Source organism: Cariama cristata, unplaced genomic scaffold (assembly GCF_000690535.1).
Source record: "Cariama cristata isolate BGI_N322 unplaced genomic scaffold, ASM69053v1 scaffold14961, whole genome shotgun sequence".
Lineage (NCBI taxonomy): Eukaryota > Metazoa > Chordata > Aves > Cariamiformes > Cariamidae > Cariama > Cariama cristata.
Window position 1 is genome coordinate 7,636 of NW_009601111.1, and position 21,971 is coordinate 29,606.

Here is a 21,971-nt window from a genome sequence, read left to right on the forward strand (position 1 = left end):
GGAGCGGGAGCCTGAACGAACAGAGCTGTCCCACCGAGCAGACACGCCTCTCCAGCCAGGTGACTGTGGAGGAGGAAGACCCCCCTCCTTACCAGGATGCCCTCTACTTCCCCATCCTCATCGTGCACCGCAACGAAGGCTGCCTGAACCATGACCACCGTCACCTCCACCGCAACGGGTCCTGCGTGGAGACCTCACTGTGAAAGCAGAGGGCGGTGAGATCTCGTTGTCCGTTGCCTGGCCCAAGCCAGAGCAGGATTTGGGGAGAGGAGCACAGGGAAGGGAGATGGCCTAGGTGGACGTCAGGATGGAGTGGACATGGCATCTCGCTCCAGCAGCCAGCGAAAGCTCCCCCTGCCGTGGCTCTGACTTCCCGGAGGGGTGAGTGCTGATGCTCCCCCTGACATGGCACAGAACTCTAGACCGACCACCACATGCAAAAAAAACCAACCAACCAAACCAACCCCAAAACCGTAATTCATGGCATCAAGATCCAAAGGGGGGAATAAAAAGACAGACCTGATGCAGGGAGGGGGGTGCTTCGGTTCCCAGCCTGGCTCGTGCTCCGAGGAACCAGCAGCCACCAGAAAGTGTCCTTGCTGCACCTCTGCCCACCCTGGAGCGAGACCCCTCGCAGGGTGGAGGGGAAGGGGCCCTTTGGGAGCGGCGTGTAACTGCCTGTGCCTAAAGGTCTGGGGCATCCAGGCAGGTGGAGTTGAGCAGCAGGTTAGAGCAAAGGCTGAAAACCACGAATCCAGCTCTTCCCCTTCCCCCCCGCCCAAACCGTTCCCCACCCTCCCCACTTTTTTTTTTATTTTAGACCATGCTCCCGACTGTTACTCTATTCTCATTGCTGGGAAGGGCACGGCCTCCAGAGGATCCCAGGCTCGGCTCCTTAGGAAGTTTCGGCACATCGGCTCTGAGAGTCAGCATCCCCTCGGTAAAGGGCTTTCTGCTTGGGATTACAGCAGGCAGGCGGCACCAGGGAAGGGGTGAATGTACAAACCCAGATGCAGCGGGGATCTGCGGTGCTACTGATCTGCTTGCTGGAGGAGGGCTCAGCTGGAAAGAGAAAACGCGAGGCCCCCGGTGAGCTGGGGAAGGGCGAGAGGATGGCACTGGGACCGGCATCGTGGTAATAGGTGGCACGTCAAGTGGCTGGGGTCCCTTCCTGGCTTTGAAGTGGGTCCTAATCGGTTCAGACAAGGATCAAGGAAGGCTCTGGTAGGTTCAGCTGCAGGTTGCCTATTGATAATAGAGCAGCAGGTTGGTGCGTGTCTGTAATATCAAGCGAATTCTGCATGAGACCAGGCTGGGCTCTGAGCTGCAGGCTCCTGGCAGCCTGGTTTTGGTAGAGAGCTCTGAGGGGCTGGGAGGGAGAAATGCAAAAGCACGCTGGAGCGTCAGGAACCTGGGCTGGGAAAATGAGGAGCAAAGGGATTCTCTTTCCGTGGGGCCCCACTGAGGGTGCAGGACCCACAGGTGGGAGACAGGGAGGCATCTGCCATGAGGGATGCCCTGCAGAACAGCGGCTGGGGATGCATTAGGGGGGAACCTGCTTAAAACCGAGTGGTTTGCACTACGGAGGTTTCTGCAGAGAGGTGTCAGGCTGTGAGAAGTGAGGTGGCTTCGGTGTAGCCCATTCCTGGGTTCCTCTGCCTTGCTCTTGCCGGGGCAGTTTGGCCGGCTCTGAGCTTTGTGCTGCCCCTTCTGTCCTGCTGGAAAGGATCTCGGTGACATTGGGCAAGGAGCCTTCATGTCCCTGAAGCTGCAACACGCAGACACCCAGCTTTTCCTTCTCCATCAGCACATCCCCGGATCTCTCGTGTCCCTATTCTCGGAAAAGCTGTCTCCTTTTCAGCCAGCTCTTTGGGGGAGTGCATGCCACATCAGCCGGCAATTTCTCCAGCCAGCACTGCTCCTCAGCCTCACCACGCTTCCCGCATCAGCTGGGGCAAACGACGGCTGAGAGCAGCAGGTCTTGGGTGACAACAGCAAATCCATTAGCACCTGGGCATTCCAGCTTGGTGTCTGCCTCCGCATCCATCACAGAAGGGCAAGATGTAACAGCAAACAGCGAAGCATTGTATTTAGTCCAGCCTGTCTCCCTCCTGCCAACTGTTAATGAAGGGTCTGGTTCTCTAGTCGTGCTGTTGAACTGCTTCACTTCCCAGGTCTTGGGGAGGCTGCAAATGTATCCTTCCACTGCATCAGTCCTCTTTTGAAAATGGTCTCTTGTTGGCAAGCCTGGAGCGGTCAGCACCCGTAGGCGTTGTAAGGCTCCGCTTGGCTTTGCCCCAGAGGGGTCTGTTCTGCTCTTTGTGCCCTGCGGGTCCTGGTCAGTGTCTCTTGCCCTTCAAGTCAGCTTGTCCTCCTGGACCTTAAGTGCTAGACTCCAAACAACAGCGGTTTGAACAAAAAGTCCCTTAAAATCTCGCTCCGTTATGATTCTGTCTTGTCATCTGCCCTTACTTTCACCACCAGACCTAGATGTTGGCTTAAATAAGAGGGTTCCTTTGAGAACAGAGAAGCATAAGGTCTCCGGTGTGGGCACATCCCTCTCTGCGTTTTGTTCTCATTATTATTGGCACAGATTCAGGCTGGGTGAAAGCGGCTACAGCCCCTGTGGCTGTCCTGAGATTTCCTGGCTTAGTGATGACATTTGGCTTGCTGTGTGCTCCTGCTTCTCTCTGCGAGGGCCTAGTGTAAGCCAAGGCCAATGCTGAGGGTCCTTGTGACTGGGGAGATAATGGTGTGTGCTCGTGTGTCCCAGTGAATCAGGAGACCTTCAGTCAGGGGAGCTGCAATGGGTCATTACTGAGGGATGTGGTCCATTTGTCCTTCCCAACATGTTCTCTTTGAAATCTCCTACACATTGCTTAAATTAGACTACGATGGCTCTTCTTTCTATCGCCAGCCTCGAAGATGCCTTGGACAGATGGATTTATCTAAGATTTGGCAGGTCTTTTAGCTCCCTGGGGCAAAGACAGTCCTCAGAATAGGGACAGATTAGTAGGGTCTCTGTGGCCCTGTCCTTTAGCACCTGCAACAGAGTTCTGCTCTCAGGTACCTTGTCCTTGGCTCTTTCTGGACCTTTTCATGAGATTGCCTCAACTTGTTCCTCTGGCCCCATTTTCACCCACAAAATCCTATTCTGGAGGCGGTCTATCCAGATGGACACATGTATCTTTGAGGCACGGCGGCAGCTCTGGCCAGCAGGATCCATGCGGAGTCTCCCTGTTGCTGAACACCTTCCCCATGCACACAGTGCCAGCCGCAGCCAGGTCCCAGACGTGGTCCCAGTGCCACGGTCTGTGACCATCCCAGACCCACAGCACCCTGAGAAGTGGGACCTCTCCAGTCAATATTTTCCGCTGCACGCCAGGATTTCTCCGAGATCCCCTTCCTCGTATTTGTGGCCCCACTACCCCACTGCATCTGGTGGAGCTGCCCCCCACCCCCAGCTCCAACCTACTCCATTCTCACCAGGCTGGCGACCTTCCTGCCCTCTCTTAGGGTCAGGAAAGGGGGATGGCACGCTTGGGCATGGAAGGGGAGCAGGACTGGGCAGGAGGGACAGGAGCTGCCTGGTAGCTTGGCGGAGAAGTGGTGGAGCTGAAGAGGACAGACTGAAACTGGGGTTGTGCTCCCTCTCCTTCTCCCTGGGATAGGTTTCCTCCTAAGTGTCGATGAGGGACCCTAGTGCCCTGGGCAAAGGGCAGCTGATTTAATTCTCTTTGTGGCTCAGGTTATCAGCACAGATACCCAGAGCCCATCTATCGGTGTTCTGGCCCGTGGCCTTGCCGTGGTGGAGTGGTCCCATCTCCTGGGCACACAGACCTCCATCCACCACAGCTCAAGGCTGAGCAGCCGTCAGGCGTCTGCTCTTGCTGAGGACTTGTGTCTGCTCCCTGCCGTGTCTGGGTCGGTGACGACGATTCCTTTGGCAGCCCAGTCTGCTCCTCTCGTGATAGCCTGCTCCCTTAGATCTAACCTGAATTCTCCCTGCTGTATCTTAATCCCATTACTTCTCCTCCATTGACTGGCAAGCCTTAATTGGCTCTGCTCCTTTTCCCCACGGCCTTCCCGACACAAGCAGGCGTTATCTGGTCTTTGCAGCCTTCCCTTCACCAGTCCCAACATCTTCTCTCCCACAGGATCTCACTGGGCAAACCCTGGCTTGCGTGGTGGTGCGGAGGTTTTCCCTGAGTGGGGAGTCTATCCTTCCTGCTCTGAGCCCGACCTGGGCAAGAGGAGAGCGCCGAAGGTGTGAGCAATGCCTTGGTCTGTCAAGGGGGCTGTGTCCTCATTTCTGGTGCAGAACATCTCTTCAAAGTGAGCAAAGTACACAGAGCTGGTGGCCCCTTACGCAAGGAAAGGGGGACAGCCTGCATCACCCTCTGGGTAGGTGGAAGCTGGGTGCTTGGCAGTACGAGGGGGCAATAACAAGAGGATCTCTGCAGTCAGATGGCTTTGTTTTTTTCCATACATCACTCACCCACTGCAGCTTTCCATGGGCCAAGAGTCAGGCTCAGCATTGCGTTTGTCAGCAGGCTTTCCTCGCGTACCAGGACGAGTGAGGCGGGAACGCTGCCAGCTCCTCTTCCTGGCTCTTCATGGCACTGCTACATCCCTGGAAGAGAGCTGGTCCTTACTGCTGCAAGGCTGGACAAGTTTGGGCTATTCAGTGTTTCCCATTGCTGCCAGTATACTTGCCAGGTACTAAAAAGCTCTCCAGCTTTCCTGAACTAGAGAAAGAGAGAGAATGAGCATGTGAGAAACTCTGGCTTAGCTGATCTTCAAGACACATCACCACCCATTTATCCATCTTTCAGCGCACACCGGGAACTTCCCAGATAGCACCTAGGACTTTACTTGTGCAGACCGGGGCGGTGACACCAGCCAGCCTGGTGGTACCTCCTGAGCCCGCTGCCTGTCATGCAGACCGCACCGAGGAGGGAGATTTCAGGGAGGGCTTTAGGGCTGAGCAACCATGGGGGCATTTGTTAGGTCAGGGAGAGGGAATCTCAGCTTATGGCCAAGGCCAAGCCTTCCCGAGTCACACACCAGGCAAATACTCCGGATTAGTGCTGGGGAAGCTGCTGTTTTTCTGATGTCAAACAAGCACACCCCCCCTCCCTTTCCACTCCCCGTAAAATGCAGATGTTAGGGACCTAGCCCGTCCCTGCCCTCTTTGTTGTCTCTCCACTGAAGAGGCTGCAGAGCTGTTTAGTAACCCTGATGGATGCCCATGGGGAGGGAACTGCCCGAAGAGATTTGTTAAGTGGAAGTTTAAGAAAGTTAGGTACCATCTGATGCTGGTAAAACCGTGCCTGTGGGAAGAACAGTACCTTTTAAGCTCCCCTTTCAGCCGTTCCAACCACGGCTTCAGTACTGCTGTCCAATATCACCAGGGTGCTGCCTTACTTTTAGCAGGGTACAACCTTGCTGCGATGTGCTCCTACTCTGCTGCGGTAGCTGTAGGGCATGGGTCTGAAATACACCACCACCCAGAAGTTGTATTACCAAAGAGCTCTAAGTCTCAGTTTGCGATATGTGCTTCTAATCGTGTTTCATTCATATTCGGTGGCTAGAATAAGGTCTGTATGAATTTTGATCTGGATCCAGATCATCTCAGAAACCAGGCATGGTGTGTTAGCTCTATTTGGTAATGCTCCCTCCTGTGATGCACGTGGACCTGGAGCCTGCACTGAGCCGGGTATGCGTGGGGACCAAAGCCTGGTTCATAGGACCTGGGAGCCCAGTGGGGACCTGGGGCTAAGCCCACCTCGGGCACTTTTCCCCGTGGGCATGATGGAAAAAGGGGAAGGGGGCTTAGACACGTTTCAGGTAGAAATTAATGGGCTATGTTCATCCCTAGTGTAGTTTTATTGAAGCCAGTGGTACTACACCAATGTGAGCCTGGCTTAGCAACTTCTCAGAGTGGTCTGTCCTTGAGTCCAGACAAATTGATCTGTCACAGTGTGGCTTTGATGCACAGAGTTCGTGTTGGGACTTGGCCAACATGAATGAATGTTGAATATCTACTGTCTCTGCAAGCAGTGGGTTGAGTTGTTCTGCTCTGCTGCCTCCATCACAGCTGCTCCGCCAAGGGAGACGTTATGCCCATGGATGCAATCTCGTCAACTCCCGCAAAAGCAAGCTAATGAGCAAATTGACCTCCACCGCACTGGGAGAGGAGCCTTCTCCCACAGGACCGTAGCCTTTCCGCACACGAGGGAAAAGAGGTCCCAAGGACAGAACTGAACCTGCAGGACCTGTGGCTTCATGGCCTCCCCTTCCTCCTTCCCTCCTCACCTCGTCCGTCTGTCGTAGGGGAGGGACAGTTTCTTTGTAGAGTTCGGCAAGCTCCTCTTCCTGCAGCTCATAAACAGGCTCTACTAACAGGTACATCATCCACCTATGCAACACTTCCAGAAGCTGCCAAGTTTTCAGGAGCCCATCACAATGTGCAGCGTGGCCATCCAGCACTGAGAATAAGCACAGCGGCTGCTGGAAAGCTAAGTGGGTTTTATTCCTCCTCCCCCCTCCCGAGGAAGACTGTTTTTGTTGGGGCTTTTTGTTCGTTCGTTTGGGTTTTGTAAACTTCATTTGGGGAAATGAAGCTTGTGAGAAATTGGTGCCCATCCTGAATCCTCCCCAGTCCTTTGAACTTCGGGAACGGATGGATCACCTACTGTGATTATAATTTAGCGGATTTTGTAGAGCAAAGTAACTTCACACACAGACACATGAGGTTCTTTCACTCTCCATCAGCACAAGCTGCTTCTGCGATCTTAGCTACTCACATTAGCGAAAGAAAAAGCCTAGCTAGAATGTGGTGAGATGACTTAGTATTTTGTAGCAGTCCCACGGTCCCAATGTCCATTAGCAGTGCCGTCAGCTGCCGTGCCATGAATTCAGACTTTGGATGGCAGCCCATGAGCCAGTTGGGGTGAAAACATTTGGAAAAACCCAAGCCTGAGTCTATGTGCATCTCCAGAAGCAGATGCAGAGGGAGGATCAGCTGAAAGCAGACGTCCCCTCCCGCTCAGCCCAGGCAGAAGCCGGTGGGCTCTGTGTCCTACACCCACCCTCCCAGGGCAAGCCGGTCCCCAGGGGCCGAGCGGGGGGGAACCAAAGTCGTGGTCCATCTGATGAAGCACCATGCACGTTCAACCCCTTGGGGGGAAAAAACGGTGACAACTAGACCCCAAAATAACAGCATTTCACTTTGGAAATGCCAACGGCTTTTTCAAACTGAAATGAGAGTAAAAGGCCTTAATGGTTGTGAGAAGTGTTTCACCTTGCTGTTCCTTGCTTAAAAAATATTTAATTTTTGACCATGAAGTGGGTTTAAACACTCCACTTCAGCCAGCTCTGTTAGAAATGTGCAGTGCTGGTGGGAAAAAAAAAAAATGCTTAAGGAAGATTGGGATGGTGGTCCTGTGGCTTCGTGGGGGGGTAGGCTGATCATGAACAGAGGCTGGAGTTCAAAGTCTTCCTCTGCCCCCAGGGCTGTGACCTGGCCGTGACACCGGAGCGTGTCTGCGTGGCAGGGTGGGCTTCTGCGTGCTCGTGTGCGTGGGCTGGTGTGTTTGTGCCTTTGGTCTGGTGTCACCCATCCATCCTCGTGGTGAGGGCTTTGCAAGGTGACAGAGCGTCGCTCCTTCCTTGTGAAAGCCCTGACCTGGTTTTTGCGAGGAGACGGTGTGAAGTGTCGCGTTTGCGGCAGCGAGTGGCAGGGAGCAGGGATAAAAGCATGGAGCAAGCTGCGTCTGAGAACACGCTGATCCCTCGCTGACTGCCTGAGACAGGACAGCTGCTGGATCTGCTCCCTGGCCAACACTCTCCAGCTCTTCTCACCCTCCCCAAACCCCCAGACCCCAAACTGTCGTTCCTCTGAGCTAGCCGAAGCACCCTCCTCCCCTGAACTCCCCCGAGGCCGTGTGTTCGCATCACTCCGGTCCTCTCCCCGCCGTGGGCCAGCCGTGAAACACCAGCGTGATGACCCCAGGCGTGCTGGTGAGCAGTCCTCACCGTAACCTGCTGGTTTGCCTGCGCACAACCTCCCAGCAAGGCTCCCTGCCCTGCCATGCCTTGGGCTTGCTTGGGAGATAGAGAACATCAGCCTGCAGAGCATTGCAGAGCATCCCGGCCTCGCTTCTGCATCGCTTTCCCGGAGAATTTCACAGCACTTCTCTGAGCGTTTGTAGGCAGGATGAGTTCAACAGACTGAAGTTAGAAAACAGGCAGCCTTGACGTTTTGGTGGTGCTGATCTCCAGAGCCCTGGTGCTGTCCCTGGGGAGGAGAGGTGTGTTGGCCGTTGGAGCAGTGCAGGACCAGGGGACAGCGTTGGGGTGAAAGGAGCACGTCTGCTGGGGGGGGGTGTCTGCAAACATGGGCTCTGTGCTTCTCCGCTGGGACCGAGGGCAGCTTTGCTGGGGGCTGAAGAAGGCGCAGGTGATGGAGGAGGTAGCGGAGAAGGGCAGAATCGCGTGTGAGTGCTCCGCAAGACGTGTGGAGAGGAGGGGATGCAGGAGAACTGTGCGAGGCTGTACGAGAGCTGTAAAAGGCTTGGCAGATGCGGGGGGTTTTTATGGGAGATGCAAGGCAAGGCAGGGCAGGAGGCTGCTGTGCTGGAGCAGCGGTGCTGCGAGGCAGGGAGATGGGGAGGGGAAATAGAAGGAGCAGGGAATTTGATGGAAAAGCCCGGGAACAAAGCGGGCTGTGCATGCTCTGGCCGAGACAGGCAGGAGGTATTTCCAAGCTGAGGTGCCCAGGCCAAGCCTCGCTGCGTTGTCGGAGCAGCGATGTTGCCTCCAAGCCCAGCACTGACAGCTTGAGCACGTGTCACCAAACCGCAATGGCTAATGCAGCCATGAGGTGTAAATGTCACTAATGAATAAATTGCCTTGTGCCTTGGAGAGGCTAATCCATCACGGTCGGGGACAGGGATCTGACAGGCTTGGCTATTTCAGGCATAGCCCGTAGGGAGGAGGAACGCTTCATTTCTGAGCCGTCCCCTCCGCCTAGGGAAGCTGATACAGGGCTTGGCTCTGTGCTGCTTCCCAGCGTCCCGGCTGCAGGAGCTCAGGCTTCATCCCTCTTCACTGCAAGCGAAGGAAGGAGCAGGAGAGGGTCTGGGTTAGCCAAAAGTGCCCTGTCAGCAGGGGTGTTTGTGGGCCCCAGCTGGGGGTGAGGGTGTTTGGAGGGAGGCTGCTGCACACAGGGCACAGGAGATGTAGGTGCTGACGGGATAAAGCGGTGGGTTCCCAGCGATCAGGAGAGCTTGCGTCAGTTGTCTGGGATGCAGGGCTATGGCCTGCACTGTGGATATTTCAGGCCAGTAGTGCTTGGCGCTGTGTTTTACAAATGTACCGGTTCCTCCCCGATTCAGTTTCATAGTTTGTCCCTATAAGAGGTGACCTGGAAATGCTCCGAGCTTGCCCCAGCCCAAGCCCTCACCCGGTCTGGAGATGGCTTTACTGTGCCATCCCGGGGACAGCCCACAGCCCCCCCCCACCCCCTTTTCACCGCTGCTGTTGAACCCCAGCCCACAGCACTCGGCTGGGTGTGCAGAGGGCCAGCAGATACCCGGCAAGCAGGGACAGAAGCTCAGCCTGGATAAATCCAGCTCCGTGGGAGCAAAGGAAGGCTGAACACAGCAACCATTTCCATGCCCATTCCCGCGGCAGCCTGCTCCTCCACCCTCAGTCGATGTTCGAAATCAACCTGCTGTCCTGTTTACGACATACGCCAGCGTGACACCTTGCAAATCGATGCCTGGGTGGCTGTGAGCAGAAGCTGCCAGGCTTGGGAAGCCGGCCACCGGCTCCTGCCACCGCGCGCCCTGTGCTCAGAGCCGCAGAAGCAGGGCTTGCCATCTGCTGCGGGAGGGAGCCGGGTGGGCACCCCTGCTCCGGCCCGATGGGGCACCCGCTGGCGTAGTTCAAGTGCAAGCCCTTGTGTTCCCTCTTCATCACTTCCCAGCTACCTCCTGTCTCTCCCCATCTCTCTGGCACAGACCCGTGGGTGGGGGGATGCTCCCAGCTTGGCTGGGGTCTCTGTGCTGCTGAGTGCTGCTCACGCTGCGTCGGTGGATGGCGGCGGGAGGGAAGGAGGGAAGACCAAATCCCAGGAAAGGGACTGGAGGTCATTCCCTTTTCCAGACCAAGGCACACAACTGCCTCCCCCTCCGCCCCAAAACCCCGCAGTACTCCTTGGGGATGGATCTCATGGGAGAGCTAAGGGCTCCGTACTGGCCCTGCGCTGGCACGTTCCCTTCCCAGCTCAGAGTGACCTGGTCATTATCGCTCTGCAAGGCAGTCCCACACCACCGTAACCAGACCTGAAGCTGCCAAGTGACCCAGCAGCGACAGGAGTGTTCACACTTAATCAGGGCTTTAATTTTTACCAACATGTATGGTGTTTGAAATGGTGTCAACCCTTGCAAACCAGCAGGTAGTGGACTTTTGGTCTTGGGTCTGGGCGTGTGGTGCGGGCTGCTTGCTTTGGGCTTTGCTCTTTGGCCAAGAGATTGATGGGAGGGAAGGCAAAGAGTTCTGCAGGCAGCAGCTCCCTGTCCAGGCGTTCCTGCGTGGGACAGCCCAGGAGTGGGTGTGGAGGGTGCTCAGGGGTGGTAACGGTCTCGGCCGTTTGCAGGAAGAGGAGTCGTGAGTATCCTGGAAAGCAAGTCAATGGTTGTTCTGGTGATGAGACGTTTTCCCAAGCCCTTTTCTTTCCATCCCTGTTCCTCACTGGCTCTGGCGGCCAATTCCTCCTCACGTGTCTGCTAGCATGTCTGAGGGATCTCATCGCTGCCCTCCCAGCACGAGCTTTCATTGCACAACTGGCTGCCCAGACGCAGCCCTGTACTTGGAGCTACAGGCAGGCTTGCCCAGGACCAGGGCACCCCCATTAAGCCCCCCCCACCCCACCCTCGCTGCTGGAGCTGTTCCTTCCTCAGCCTGATGCTGATCTGGGTCTTTTCTGCTGTTTCTGAACACGAGTTCTCATCTCATTCAGGTGTGTCATTCAGTGGAAATATTTTGTAAATGCAAATAAAAAGAAATAAATCTATTCAATACCTCGGTCTCGAGGATGGGAAACAAGTAGTGGGAGACGCCCGGGTGGGGAGGTTTCACCGTTGCTGCCGCTGGTTAGGATTTCTTGTGGGTGTAGCCACTGGAGCATCCATCAATAGTTGGGAAGGGAGCTACACAGACCTGCGAGGGCTTGGGGCTGATCCCTCCGGGCACCCCTTGTGTGGCCACCGTTGCCGGGGACGGCCTCGCACCCCATCCTTTCTGATCTATAAGGGCACAACAGGGCGCAGGTAAAGGTTCTGTCGGCCGGGGGCCGGCGGCACCGCGGGCGTCTGTATCCATCAGGCAGAGCAAGGCAGAAGCGGGTACGTGGTGAACAAATTCTTTTGTGAACACTGGGAAACGGTTTTTACTTTTCAACTCTGTCAATATGATCTAGCTCTGTCTGTCTCTCTATATATGTACAAACAGTATATCACAATGTTGCCTTTTTTGTTGGAAATATCAAAGTACAAAGATTGTAAACCAAATCGGTGTAATAAAAGTTTCAGATGATTCACTGAGGTGGCTGCCAGCGGTGGGTCTGTCAGCACGGGTGCTGGGCAGGGCTGGGAGATATGTGAAGCCCCTGCCTTGCTCAGGGGGTGGGAGGGGATGGAAGTCACGTAATTCCCTGCTGACCCCTCCTGCGTGGGGCAGTGGAAGGACCGAGGCAATCGGGTATGTGCCCTGTCCTGTCCTCGGGTGGCCACAGCCCGTGGGGCAGAAGGAAGCTGCTCCGTTTTCAACCCTGTGGGCTGTGTGGGCCAGCAGTCCTGCAGGGACCCCTCTAGCTCAAAGTTATGCAAAAAACAGATTTTTTTTTTTTTTTGACAGGTTTGCACAGAAGGGCACTACCAGTTAAGGTAAGCATCTAGTTGTAAAGAATTCACCTGTTTGCAAAGCAGTCTAGCACTGGTCAAAGGCATAGCAACCCAAGCCAGGAAACCATGGTGGAGAGACCCATCATTTATTGAATTTTTTTTTTTTTTTTTACTTTTCACCACCCATATCTGAGACTTTAGACAGATTTGCTATAAAAGCAAATAAATCCTTGAGCAGAGCAATAGCAAGAAAAAGCTGGTGAGGAACCAGAGACAACATCCCCTCTATCCCTGTGCATCTCATGTCCTCCTCAGCAAAAAGCCTAAAAGGGCTGCCTGCCCTGAAGGTAGGTCTGGACTAGACCATTTAGATGGTGGAGACTTCACCTGAGCTGCTTTACAGGTGGAACAACATCCAGTTGCCTGAACTAAGCTTGCTGCTAGAGCACCTAAGAAACACCACAGGAGGTGGGATGTAGTCTTGGGTACAGTGGGAGAGAGGGCTCAAGAGGCAGATTGCTTCGGTGATGCCACTCCAGTCCCATGAGGTCTCATGTCTGTCTCATATTAAGTCACGGGTTGGATGATGGGCATCTGGGAGAGGCTGCGGTGACAGCCACAACTTGAGTATCTCCAACACGGCACCTGCAAAACTCATTGCTCTCTGGAGCATTTTCTTCAGAGGGGTTTGGCGGGGGGATGCTGCAGAGACCCCAGCCTCACTGCTTCCCGGTTGCCCCACACAATTTGGTGAATGAGGTACTCGGTCTCTTGGCCCACCTCTGCCAGGCGGAGGTCGAACTCGGTCAAAGTCTTATTATCCGCCAACCCTTCAAGCAGCTGCTTCCCACCATCCTGCAAATGAGTGAGAAGGGGAAGTTAAAGGAGGAGATCCAAAAGTGAAGTGTATCGCTCCCTTTCCCACCTCCCCAGGGCAACTTCTCCTGCAGGTGATGGGGAGCCCATGAGATGGTGCCAAAAGGGATGAAGGCCTTCACCCAAGCCCGAAATGTTGCTCACAGGAGAAGTACAGGGAAGGAGTGTAACCTTATGCAGCACTCTGTGATATGACACATGCTAATGACCCCCTCTGGCTACCATGTCAGGAGTCCTCAAGCTCAGGCTGGTTAATAGCATGGCTGGCAATGATAACCTGAGAGGAGTCTCTGCTCTCCCCTGTCCCCCGGTCCCCAGCTCGCTGCTGGCTGGGGACAAATGTCAGTGTGATGAGTACGCTGCTCCTCATCGTGGCTGTGGTGAGAGCCCCAGTGCTGGCATCTCCTGCCTGGATGCCATTTCCCAGGCTGCGTCGGCTTTCCTGAGGGGAACATCTCACGCAACTGAAGTCCAGCCTGCATGCGACCAAAAAAGCGATGTAGGTAGCCTTAGGGAGGCAACTCATTTCGGGGCTTTTCCCTCCCTTACCTGAAGCACTGTCTTTAGGAATGTGACAATTTGACTTTTTTTTTCCCCACAGCTCTTCTCTTTCCGGTACCAAATACAACTCCTGCTCCCATCTCGTCTATCCAGGCGGTCCCCTCATCCCAGCACCCTGCCTCTTAGACCCTTTGCCAAAAAGATCAAAAAGGACTGGGAAGGAGTCTCCTTTTAATGGGATAGAGAGGTCGGAATTTGATGCGTCTCTAGCAGAGACCTCCATTTCCCCAAAGATAACACCACCAGCCCACTCGGGCTGCTGTAGAGCTTCACAAATGGGTAATGGGAGATGCTAAGCATAGAGATTATTATTTACTAAGCAAAAATCCTTCTATCCTTTCCAACCTTTGCCCCTGTGTATCATTAAACTCAAATGGTTTTCCATGTCCAGGAGCATAAAACTCAGAGCTCACGAAAGGTTTCTGCCATCAAATCCTTTTAAAACCATTGTCAAACACATTGATGCCAATATTCCTGCCAGCAGGGACAGCTGGTCTTGCTGTCTCTTTGTTGTGACAGTGAGAAAAATTGAGGCAGCGCAGAAAGTTTAAAAGCCAGCATGATTGCATTTGGCTGTCTAGTTTCAGATTTCTAAAGCTCTTTTTAAATCAGCAGAAGAGGAGCGGTCTGGTTTGTGGGCATGTTGCATACTGCAGGTCTTAGGGATGTAGCAAGATCTGTGGATGCTCCTCTGTCTAGAAAATGTAAGCCTGTGGTTTAGGAGCCACTTGCAAGCACCCAGACGTGACACTTTTGACCTACCGCACCTCTCCAGAGCTGCAGGGTGGGTTAAAGGAGCTCAACAACCCAGCCGATTTCCTAACAGCCTCCTCTGAGCACGTGATGGACAGGAGAGATTCTGGGAAGGGTGACACTATCTGTGTGCTGCGGAGTGACAGATGGCACAGCAGATCCAAAGCACCGAGGATATGCATAAGGCCCTCGTCTCATGCCGCCTACCATTATTATCTACTCCCACGTGTGTGAAGCGGTTGTGATTTTTTTCCCAGACTTTCTCCCTGGTTTTCAGTTTCCTGGGGGGGGAAAGTCCCTCTCTGCCCAAAAGCCTGGAAGGCAGTTTCAGCCCTGTGAACAGAGCTAAATGTAACGAGTGAGAGATAAATGAGTGTGTGTGCACAGATGATGTCCTTCTCCTTCCTGCCGTCTGCTAGAGTCTCTTCCCTGCTCGCAACTGATGGTTATCGCAGCAAGACTGCAAAGTGAGGGATGCATTTGCCTTTCTGGCTTCGAGGCAGGGCAGGCTCAGCATCTGCTTTGCAAGGCCACCACGCAGGCTCACAAACCGCAGGGAGAAGGGGTTTCTCTTACCAGCCCCAGGGGGTTGCATGAGAAGTTGATGCTCGTCAGGGTGGTGTTCTGAGCCAGGACCTGGGAGAAAAGCGTAGCGGTTGGCTCTGCCAGGTTATTACTGCCCAGATGGATGGACTTCAGGGTGGTGTTGGTCAGCAGGGCACGGCCGATCGCCTCCCCGCCTTTGTCCTCCAGGCAGTTGAGGCGTAGATTCAGAGAGGTCAGGGTGGAGTTCTCAGCCAGGGCTCGAGCAAGAGCTTGACCCCCTGGGTGACGGATCTGGTTGTTACACAGATCGAGGGTTTCTAATTTGCTGCGGTTGATCAACTTGCCAACAGCTTCTGCCCCCTTGTCCCTGATGAGATTGTGGGACAAGTTCAGCTCCACCAAGGAGGGGTGATCCAGCAAGTTACGGACCAGCAGCCTGGTCTTGTCATCATCCACTTTGCTTCGTGTCAACTTGAAAACCTGTGGGGATAAAGAACAGGGACACTAAAACAGCCAACGCTGTGGATTGAGCTTTGTACAAGACGTCGAGGGAGTTAAGCCTATGGTCCACCAGAGAGGATTCATCTCCCTTCACTTCAGACACCTTTAGCCAGTAGGCTCAAGGAGTTGCTTTCATAGTGGGCAGGGTACTGCCAGCAGGCAGGACATGCCACTGATGTCCCAGGTCTGTTCTAGGGAGAAATGGTTCATCTCCTGGGAATGCCTGTTCCTCCCCTCTGACCCCACCAGCTCTCTGACACAGGGGGGCTAAAGTAAAACACGATAAAGCTGCCCAAATATCTGCAGAGAGTAACAGCAGAGCTCACCCCAGCTCGCGGTTGAACACTACCTGAACGAACACATGCAGCGGTGGTAACTACAATGCTCTCTCTATGAAGGGCAATGGCCCGCATGTCCAGGGCACCTTAATAGCCACAGGAGAGGTAATTTCTCTTCAGGAAGCCGAGCAGATAAATATTTCCCAAAGCATGCCAATCTGTGGGGAAAGCGTTCACCCAGCTCGCTCTGGATAGCAATGCCCGCTGACGTTTTGGAGGGGCTGAGTATCTGCCCTGCGGTTGCCACAGAGCTGAAGATGGTGTTAGTGCCCAGAAGGAAACCCCCTCATCACTCTAAGGTAAATGTAAGTATTTCCCCGTACTCTTCCTGGGGTCTCTGCTCCTCTGGGGCACGTTGACTTGTATGTACTAAGCATAACTACCAAAAAACTCCTTATGAACAACTCTCTCTGGGCTTCTCCTCTCCTCCCTCCCATAACTATGTGAGGAGGTAAAACAGGAGTGTTGCTTTCTCTTGCGCTACAGGGAACATGTTTTGTAGGAGCAAGTATTTTTCTCACCGACCCTCTGACAACCTGTTCTAACAAGGACATGTGCAGAACAAGATACTCAGCACCAGGCCAGCAAGTTACCATCTCTGCATTCTGCCAGACTGCAGCTTGCAAAAGGAAGGGTGCTGCCAGCAAGCAAAACTGGTCCCTGCGTTTCTAGCCCTGGGCAATTTGAAGATCTAGCTGGGGAGGGAAGGTTCAGTTTGGGGTACGTTACTTTCAAGTTGTGGCACATCTTCACGGCGACAGCCAGGTTGCAGGAGTCCTGGTGGGTGAAGTTAAAGAGGGTCCACTCAAAGTTCATGCCGCAGTCCTTCACACCATAAGTGAGGTGAAGCTCTTCAAGGTGGGGGAGAGCAGTAATGAGGATTCCCAGATCGTAGTGATGCATGGAGACCTCGCCGAATCCAAAATCACTCCCTGTATCAGAGAGGTCATCCCTCTCCTCCTTTTGATCCACCTGCACCGGTGGCAGGAACTGATCAATCTCCAGTTTCCGTACATAGTCTTTGCAGAGCGGGATGAGCTCTAGGACCTGGTTGGGGTCCGTGGTGTTAGGGATGAAACATTTCAGGATGTTCTCCAGGTGACGTTCGAAGAACATCCGTTTCCAGCTGTCTCCATAGTTGGAGATGTCACACACTTGCCAGCGCTCGGTGCAGCACCTCTTCCAGTAGTCCTCATCGCTTATTAGGTTGGCAGTCACAGCAAGTGGGAGGCCAGTGGAGAGCCTGTCCAGCACCTTCCTTTGGTGTTCAGGCAGAAGACAGTCCAAAACAGGGTTCTCTGGAGGGGATGAAGAGGAGGAGAGGTTGGTCAGGGCTGTAGGAACCATGGCTTCCACTATGGTCCTGCCCGAGCCCCCAGCTGTGTGCCCATGCCCTCCCCTCTGCTGATCCTGGCTCTCTTCTCGGTTGCCAGCAGCTGGTGCAGGGAGCTAAGCTGGCAGAAAATGTGTAGGATTCATCTCCTACGTTTCTGTGTAGGATTTCTAATTTTTACAATAAAACATCAGCGTAATTGGGTTTACTCCCATAATATTTGGGAATTGCACTAGAAACTTAGCTCCGGTTTAAATTTAGTTTGAATGCAGTTTATATTCAGAGCAAGACTTCTGCTCCCAAGAGAGCTAATTCAGCCTTGCAGCGATGGGAGAGCTTGGCTTGTCATTTGCTGAACTTTCTCCCTTTGGTTTCTAAGCGTATTGAAGGACAATATTTGAGAACAACGCCTGTGCGCTCTTCATGCAAGTCCTCGTGCCTTTTTATCTTATCTCAAATGTCTGTCTTACCCCAAATTGATTCCTGTTCCTTTCCACTGAGACACACTCTTCGCCTTTAGATCTTTGTTTAAATAAAAATTCTCTTTCCCCAGGAGCTTTCTCCCCTCAGTCCCAGTTCTTGCCCTAAGTCTCAGCTGGCTTCTGTCTGTTAGAAGGTCTTTGTGGTGAGAAATGCCAGAGAAAAGCCGTGCGTACTCACACCCTGAATGCTTGGTGACATGGCTACAGTAGTGTTGAGTAACAGAAATCATCAGTGGAGAGGCTTATCTGCGCATGGGAAATCAGATTTTCAGACACAAGACGGGGTTCGCTTTATGTTTCCCCTGTCCCGGTGGCATTCCCTTCCTGAGGACATCCAGAGTTTTACCACAACCTCTTCCTGGAGTCTGTTCTCCAGTGTCCTGCCGTGGGACTGCAGTGCCCTCCTCTGCAAAGCCCCACGGGCAGAAGCAGAGGTGGGACACGTACGGGCAGAACCGGGCTAACTTCTCTCGGGCTCACCACAGCAGTGGCCAAGATGCAGCCACACAGCTCAGGTAATGGCACGAAGGTCCCCAAGACACCGACCAAACTGCTTTTGTGTGCACACAAGGTAGGTCCAATCCACTTGGCATCGGACTGACTGACCTGACTGCAAGGGTGTCCCAGCTCAGACCCCCAAGTACCATCAGCTCCTGCCCTAAGGCAGCGCTGAGCTCCTCTCTACCATCTTACAACCCCACTGTGGACACAGCCTTAGACCTGTCTTTGGTCTTTGCTGCCACTTCACTTCACAGCCCAACAGACAGGTAGGCTCTTCCTTTCCCCCTCCCAGTCGGTTCCCAGATAAGACAAGTTTTTTCTATTTTGCTATATTTCATCAGTCCACCTGCTTCAAAAACACCTTCCTTGCCTGAGGATATAGCTTGTCACATCACCACCAAAAGCCGTGGAGAAGGCCTTAGACTCTGAGTACAATATGAATTCCGAGATGGTAGCTCCTCCGAGCAGGGAGCAATTCTCCATCTCTTTGTACAGCACTCAGCACAACGGGGCTCCATCCTTGAGTGCTGCTGTAAAGTGTGCGTGAATCAGGGGAAGGAAACCATGAGTCCTCAGCCCCGGCCATGGTTGAGGTAAGTGAGTCCAGCAGAGCACGGAAGGAAAAACAAAATGGTAGGACAAGGTTAGGGCAGAGTCACATCTTGGATAGCAGCCCAGAGGACTACAGCCATCCCTGGAGTGTACAAGTACATACTTAGCAACTAAACAGTTTGTTTAACTAGCCGCCTGAGGGGATGTTTCTCCCCATCTGTTCCTTTGGCAGGGCTGGGTACCACGTTTCAGATGCATCTGCCTGCCTCGGTGACCCTCTGCTCCCCGGGACGGACCCTCTCTCTCCATATCTCCCAGAGGAAACGCGCTCCCGCTTACTTTCGAAATTGTGAACGATGTGCTGGAGGCAGAGCTCAGTGAGGTGGGGGACAGTGACGAGGGACCACTCGGGGTCCTCAATGATGCGGTGTGTATAGTGCGAGTCTGCAGCGAGGCTGGCCTGGGATGGATTCAGCGAGGGAACGGCTCTGCTCCTGCCACCGGCTGCTGGCTGCTGCATCCTGCTCAGCATCCACTTCTCCTTCAGGAGAAAAAGAGGAAAATTGCTTGAGAGTCACCACCGCATTTTCCAACAACTGGACTGCCTGCAAAAGTAAAAGGCAACTTTAGAGAGAGGCCAGCGATAAGAATGGTCTGCTCACACTGCTCTCCTGTAACACACTCAGCCCCTGCCCTTTGGCTGCCTCCTCTGCTTGGACTGGAAGTACTCTGCAGGAAAACCACTATTATTCACCCTTGTCTTTACACCCTGCCCTGTACAAAGAGGTCTCTAGGTACCACATGTAATAAACAGATAATAACGTGGTGTAAATTCAGTGTGCTGGTGAAGAGGATGGACAGGAATTGATTGTTTACTGTCTTCTCCAATAAAAGAAACAGGTGAAGCTGGCAGGAGCTGGCTTTAAGGTAAAGGAAAATGATGGTTCTTCACAGGGTCTGCAGTTGAACTGGGGCATTCCTTGCCATGGGATGTCATGGATACGGAGAGGCTGTGCAGGTTCCAGGACAAGTCCATGGAAGAGAAACCCCTTGAGAATGACTCAGTGCACAGAAACCACATCTGGCTCAGTGGGAGCTGAACACAGCTGGAGGCGGGGAGAGTGCTGGAGGAAAGAAACACACGTCCTTGCATAGTTTTTCTACTCTTCTCCACTGGCAGAGATGGGATACTGGGCCAGACCATTCCCTGGTTTGATCCAGTATGTCTGTTCTTATGACTCTTTAAAGACAGATGCTTTACAGATGAATACACCCTAAGTGTATTCTTTTTTTTTTTTTTCCTCCTGCTTTTTCCAATTACTCTCCAGCTGAACTCCTTCCAAATGTCCATTAACTGATGAGACGGGTCATCCCTGTTCAGACCACACTGAGCCTCAGCAGATATGAGCTAAAAGAACTAGGATCTGATTGCCAGTTTACCGACGGCAGCTTGATTTTTAGAGGGTATGTAACCCACGGCACGTATGGGACTGCCAAAGGGACTCCTGGAGACCGAGCAGGACACGCAGCTGCCCTCAGGCAGAGCCAAAACCCAGCTCTAGGAACAGTGCAGCCCTTCCAAATGTCAGATGAAACTCGCTGAGCGAAGCTGGACGTCAGCCGGTGTGTGCAGCCCCGGCGTCGGCTGGCCTCAAAGCAGAAGCAGACAGCTCGGGGGGGTCCGTGTCCGGGCTGCTGAGGACCTCAGCTGATTCCACCATCCCCACTCAGTATTTGGTGTGACGCCAGCAAAAGCAACAGTGTGTTGTGCTTTTGTCGGTGTGCGACAGCGAGCCCGCAAAGCGTCTGAATCAACCCCAGGCCTGCGGTGCTGGGGAGGGGGCTGACTCTGATGCTGAATCACTGCTCGCACTGCATCCACTCCCACCACCCCCAGCACCGTACGCACACCCCACCGGCTCCGCTTACTGCCAGGGGAAGGACTTTTTCACTGCTGCATCCCCTCCGCCTCGGCTGTAAGAGTGTCAGAGCTAGCATGCCAACAGCCAGGTTTGCTAAGTGTAGAATCATGGAATCATTATGGTTGGAAGAGACCTCAAAGATCATCAAGTCCAACCTTCTACCCACCATGCCCACTAAACCCACTAAACCATGTCTCGAAGCACCACATCTAAACGTTTTTTAAACACCTCCAGGGATGGTGACTCCACCACCTCCCTGGGGAGCCCGTTCCAACGCCTAACGACTCTTACAGTGAAGAAGTTCTTCCTAATATCCAACCTGAACCTCCCCTGGTGCAACTTGTATTTGAACACCGGAGAAGCGCTGTAATTCCCTATCAATAAGCCAAGTCAACAGTGCTAATACATTCTTCTTCCCGCCCACTTGACATCAGTCACCTATCCAAAAAATGCTTTATTAAATGATATACGACGCATGGGATCATGTAGTAAATTCCCAGTTTATGCCATCTAACGCCCAGATTAGGCGGAAAGGTAAATGATACTAAAACTTTTGAAAAAAAGAAATCACGCTTCCTTTCACAGGAAGAAGCGGACAGAAATCCACTCACACAGCCAACTTATGCTGCTACCTAGCACCCCTAACAAACCTTCTTCAGTTAAACCTGTTTTGATCTGGAAAGAAAAGATTTCTGCTCTTTTGATTCACACCAAAGCCCAGAGAGACCGAAAAAGAAGAGTTGCTTGGAGCTCAGTGACCTTTGGCTGATGCCTCCTACCAGCAGTACGGTGATCCAAGAAATGGAGCAACTGCAAACACTGCATTTACCGGAGAGTTTGTAAGCGCAGGAGAAATTCTTTCTGAGGGTGGTTATGGCCCAGCCAAGACAGCGTTCACATCGAACCTCAGTCTACCCAGAAATGGATCGCCGCAGCAGCATCCTGAAAATGCCAGCTCTTCTGCAGGTGTCCCGGCCTTTGTGCTGTCCTGGTAGGCTAGCGGGGACATCGCAAGCCATCCCCAGCGCTGGCTAACACCGTCGGTCCCGCTCCTGCCTGCGGGGACTTGCCACGCTCCCTTGCGCTTTGAAAGGCTGATGCTGAGCGTGCGTTAGGACAGCATATTGCAGGCTCATCAAGGGGCTGAGTCTCTGCAATGGGCTTTAAGTAAGTTGAAAAAAACCCCAAAAACCCAAACCAACAAGCGTGCCAAATGGGGAATCTGTTTAGCTTCAGATATAATGCAATTTGTCTGTAATGGGAGATTGGGCAGAATGAGGCCAGACGGCCATTTGGGAGTATGGTTACTATCATCGCTGTACTTCAGGTTGTGCAAAAGGCCGACGCTGTGGTCCTGACTACCTGTCAGCATGGCCGGGTAAGGGTCGCTACCCCAAAGGGATGGCAGAAACACAAAACCACTTTAGGACCTGAGCATCGCCCACTCGAGCCCGGCCCGCTCAAGCTGGCTCTGTCGTGACAACGCTCACAGACTCCAAGAGGAGTCTCTCACCCCTGGGAGGCAGGGAAAACATCTGGCTCCTCCTAAACACCCCGGACCCCCACCAACCCCCCGGCCCAACTCCCTGAAATGCCGTGGCGTGACCCCACGCTCCCTCCTCCCACGAAGCTCCTCTCCACAGTCCCCGAGAGGGAAGAAAAACTCATTAGCCCACCCCTTAATTAAGACTAAG

The 21,971-nt window shown here is 53.5% G+C and overlaps 2 protein-coding genes across 2 annotated transcripts in view; one reads left to right on the forward strand and one right to left on the reverse strand.

Annotated features, from left to right (window-relative positions):
• The window catches only part of TMEM151B (transmembrane protein 151B), a gene marked incomplete at its 5' end in the record, with an annotated part of 1,536 nt that extends 1,333 nt beyond the window's left edge, over nucleotides 1-203 (forward strand). The window contains one exon of the mRNA XM_009710333.1: nucleotides 42-203. Within this exon, the coding sequence (XP_009708635.1) occupies nucleotides 42-203 (162 nt within the window). The remainder of the gene's footprint in view (nucleotides 1-41) is intronic.
• A 12,387-nt stretch (nucleotides 204-12,590) lies between these two features.
• TCTE1 (t-complex-associated-testis-expressed 1) lies at nucleotides 12,591-18,875 on the reverse strand. The gene is made up of 4 exons (XM_009710332.1): nucleotides 18,695-18,875; nucleotides 16,217-16,785; nucleotides 14,679-15,128; nucleotides 12,591-12,767 (listed from the first exon to the last, which is right to left on the reverse strand). The coding sequence occupies exons 1-4, from the start codon at nucleotides 18,873-18,875 to the stop codon at nucleotides 12,591-12,593; spliced, it is 1,377 nt and encodes a 458-aa protein (XP_009708634.1).
• Nucleotides 18,876-21,971: the final 3,096 nt, after the last annotated feature.